Source organism: Palaemon carinicauda, chromosome 21, assembly GCF_036898095.1.
Source record: "Palaemon carinicauda isolate YSFRI2023 chromosome 21, ASM3689809v2, whole genome shotgun sequence".
NCBI classification, from domain to species: Eukaryota; Metazoa; Arthropoda; class Malacostraca; order Decapoda; family Palaemonidae; genus Palaemon; species Palaemon carinicauda.
The window spans coordinates 58,320,097-58,323,881 of record NC_090745.1 but is presented as its reverse complement, the minus strand read 5'-3'; the positions used below and the strand labels follow the sequence as shown (position 1 = coordinate 58,323,881).

General features: G+C 30.4%; 1 protein-coding gene across 1 annotated transcript in view; it reads left to right on the top strand.

The window, feature by feature from the left end:
- The window catches only part of LOC137614918 (apolipoprotein D-like), a 13,067-nt gene extending 11,798 nt beyond the window's left edge, over window positions 1-1,269 (top strand). Inside the window, exons 3-4 of the mRNA XM_068344572.1 lie at window positions 478-638; window positions 1,042-1,269. Of these exons, the coding sequence (XP_068200673.1) occupies window positions 478-638; window positions 1,042-1,269 (389 nt within the window). The remainder of the gene's footprint in view (window positions 1-477; window positions 639-1,041) is intronic.
- Window positions 1,270-3,785: the final 2,516 nt, after the last annotated feature.

Here is a 3,785-nt window from a genome sequence, read left to right as displayed (position 1 = left end):
GTATCTTTTTATCTTGAAAATAGGAAATAGTGTTGCTCTTTGAAATAAAGAACTATAACTGCAAAATGGTGTTTTGCCATTGAGAGCCAGAGGTACTTTCTCGTGTAGAGTATGTGTAATGACAGCAGCGTGACATGGCAGCCATAAGGGATTTCGATGAAAAACTGAAAGAATTTCACCATGAATGGGTTTTGGAAATTAATGTTATTGTGCATATGTCAGCTACTTATGCTAGTTAAATATATCTTTTGTTAATTTGATGTTAGTTCGTATGCTGATTAAGTTTTGGTGACCATGTTGATTTGGTCACTGAATTGAAAATTTATAAATAAATGGTTTTCTAACCAAGTAACAAGAGATATTTCATATCACCTACCAAGGTGAAAGTATTCAAATTTGATGCAACTAATGTTTAACTTGAAGACTATTTTCGAAGTTTTTTACTCAGGAATTTGATTTCTTTTCTTTTAATTACAGATTTCATGAACAGCTTCATAGATACGTTTTACACCATCCTGGATACAGATTACCTAAACTACGCCTTAGACATTGAATGCCAGTCCATGACCGTCTTCCACCGTCTCTCGGCCACCATTTACAGTCGCACGGCTTCTCTACCTGATGCCAAAATAAAAATGGTAAGTTTTTTAGGTCTTATTATTGTTTTTAATGATATAATTGACAATGGAGATCAATCACTGTTTCGTGGTAAATCAAATGACTATCACACTGTTAGAAAAGCTTTCAAATTACGTTACCTTATTGGAAAGAATATAGTACAAAAATAGCGCCTTATTCTACGTTTAATAAATCATGATAATGATGGCAGTTTTGTTGTCTGTCATTCATAAACTACTTGACAGTCAAATTGAAAAGAGACAAGGTGATATTTTTTGTTTCTTTATTTTTATTTATTTATTTATTTATTTATTTTTTTTTTTTTTTTTAATTCTTCATTATAGGACAATAAAATGATATCGTCAATTGAACTGAGTTTACAAACAACACCAATATAGTTTTCGAAATTCTTTTCATTTTCAGTTGGAGAATCAGCTCGCGATGTACTCAGTCGATCTTGATCGAATGAGTCCTATCGATCACAATAATTGTCTACCTCTTGAAAACAACGATTTCAACATAAAAATGGACGAGAATGGGCTCAGTCTGTTGGGTCTTCTCAATAACAAAGATATTCAGAATCTCGAGGACATGGACCAAGTTGGAGAATATGCCCGAAACAACGTTCCACGTCCAGGAAACTCAGACTAATGAGATAAAAAAAGACATCTTTAAGATTAAAGATTTTATTCCAATTGATTACCTGTATTAAGATAATATGAGTAAATAAGATATCGGGAATCAATTTCCAAATAAAAATTTTAAGTATACAATCCATTCTTTTTTCTTTTTCTAATCCTTTTGATATAATAAAAAATACTTTTTTTTTTTGAGCCGCAAAAGTATTGTTTAAAGAGAATTCTTTTTAAAAAAACGTCCGATAAAGCAGATAAGTTTAATTAAGACGACAAAAATGCCTTAAATTATTTGATCTTTTAAAGGAAGTAAGAAAGAGCTGTAATTCATAAGGCCTAGATATAATTCCTTTTATTAGACAATCCAAAATTGGTAGCATGTTATTGTTCCAATTTCAAAAGGGCGAATGACCTGTTATGCTCTATGGGACAAAGTGACCTACAAAGGAATTTTGGATATCAGTTAGCATTACTGGAAAAATAGTAATGGGAGGATTTATGCAGTATGCTCCTAAATTAATGTTATCAAATCAAAGATAACAAATATGGAGGAAGGAAATTACTTCTAACTTACTTTTAGTCTTTGCAGCTTCACTTTAACAAAGATTATCGTGTGTTATTTGCAAAAATCAGCCATTTACGCTCTTCCTGAATATCTTACTTTACTTTCAACTCCAAACAATGCATTTTTGTACATATTGGTCGTTTATATCTTTAAACTGTCTTGAAACGTTAATGACATTTACGCAAATTTTCGACTGTGATGTTGGTAAATAGTCTCTATTTTTGGGGCTGAACTATGGCTGGATCAGACGACTAGTTATTCATCCCACCTTTCTTAGAAAATAAACTAATGCCGTGAAGCTGTAACCAGACCGTAACAATATATCTCAGTGACGGAGAAATTTCAATTTCAATCCAGTTTTCGTTTTTTAAGCATATCAAGATGTTTTTGTAACTTGTAACTTGACTCAATTTTCCAATCAATCTGCATTATATATTTCTCTATATACACTATTGTATTGGAAATTTAAATGCAGCTCGGTTGAGGATGTACGAGTACATTAGACTGCCAAACCTTTACCAATCCTTATGTGTATACGTAAATAGATGTATATGTAATCAGTGTAATAAGAAGAAAAACTAATTTTGTTACTGATTTAGTGAAATGAAAATTCGGCATCACAATAATTATTCCATGTAAACTCTATCAATGTCTTTATAAGCTGAGGGAAATTTTGCATGAAATAGACATTTTTTTTTTTTTCCGGTGGAAGTGCCTTCTTTTAAAGTAAGAGATTCCATACATTGTTTACCTTCCAATATTTTAGTCCAAGGAATTGAAAGATATATTAGACGTATTCAGGTACTTCCTGAGTCAAGTTTATTAATGACTTTCTACACTAATCATATGTAACTACAGTATCAGGATGAAGCGCTTAGATGTATTAGTATGTTGTGCTTGTGCACCGCAGACAAGTGGACTTAAACAGTGACCTATGTGCTTACATTATTCTTGTCGTTTCAGGATTTATGATCATATAGAAAATACCTTGTGATAATCGCATTTCTATATCTAAATGGCTAATGCAATTTACCTCTCAAATATAAAATGGATGACTATGAACTTCTTATTAATAGGATTAACTCTGTTTTGCTTACCTAGGAAATGTTATACCTTTTCTTCTTGAAGATTTTCTATTCTATTTTTACAGCCATAGACTCTACAATGCACATCATCATTCTAATGTGGGAGAAAGTATTTCAGTGGAACAACAGGTGTAGTTCTTGGGCATCTGAAAATAGCAACTAGTCTAAGATTGCCATTTTGAAATAAATAAATCTAAGAATTTCAAAGCTATGGTAACTTTTCGAAATCTTTCTTAATAATATAACTTCCTCATCTCACTTCTCATTCAAATTGACACAAATTTGCCAGCGTATTTTGATGATATATGCAATATAATGCAGATTTCCTATAAGCTGTTCCTGATATGAGAATTTGTTTAGGTTTTTGAAAATTTCCAAAATATAGGGAATTTCTCTTGAACGATCTTATCAAAATTTTGAAATACCAAATATCTATTAACAGATTTCCTTCATAAAGTTTTACTAAGTTGGTATTTGTGATCTCCTGTAGGTTCAATATTTATGCAATAAGATATGAGGAGGATGACCACATCGGTGATTTAAAATTAAAATAATAAATATGATTAAAAGTCTAATGATGCTAATTTCATATACTACAAATACTTAAGGGAAATTAAATATATAAGTCCTTTTCAGTTGCTTGGAAAATCAAAATCTGCATGAAAAATATTATACAGCCTACGAAGATTTATTTAGAATTTTTGGGAAAGTTAATAAGGCTTTGAAAACTACTACACAAAACAGACTTTTGGATAATAATGATAATAATAATAATAATAATAATAATAATAATAATAATAATAATAATAATAATAATAATAATAATAATAATAATTGTCTCAAACGAAGTGAGTGACCTTAAAAGAAATGCCATTTTTTTTT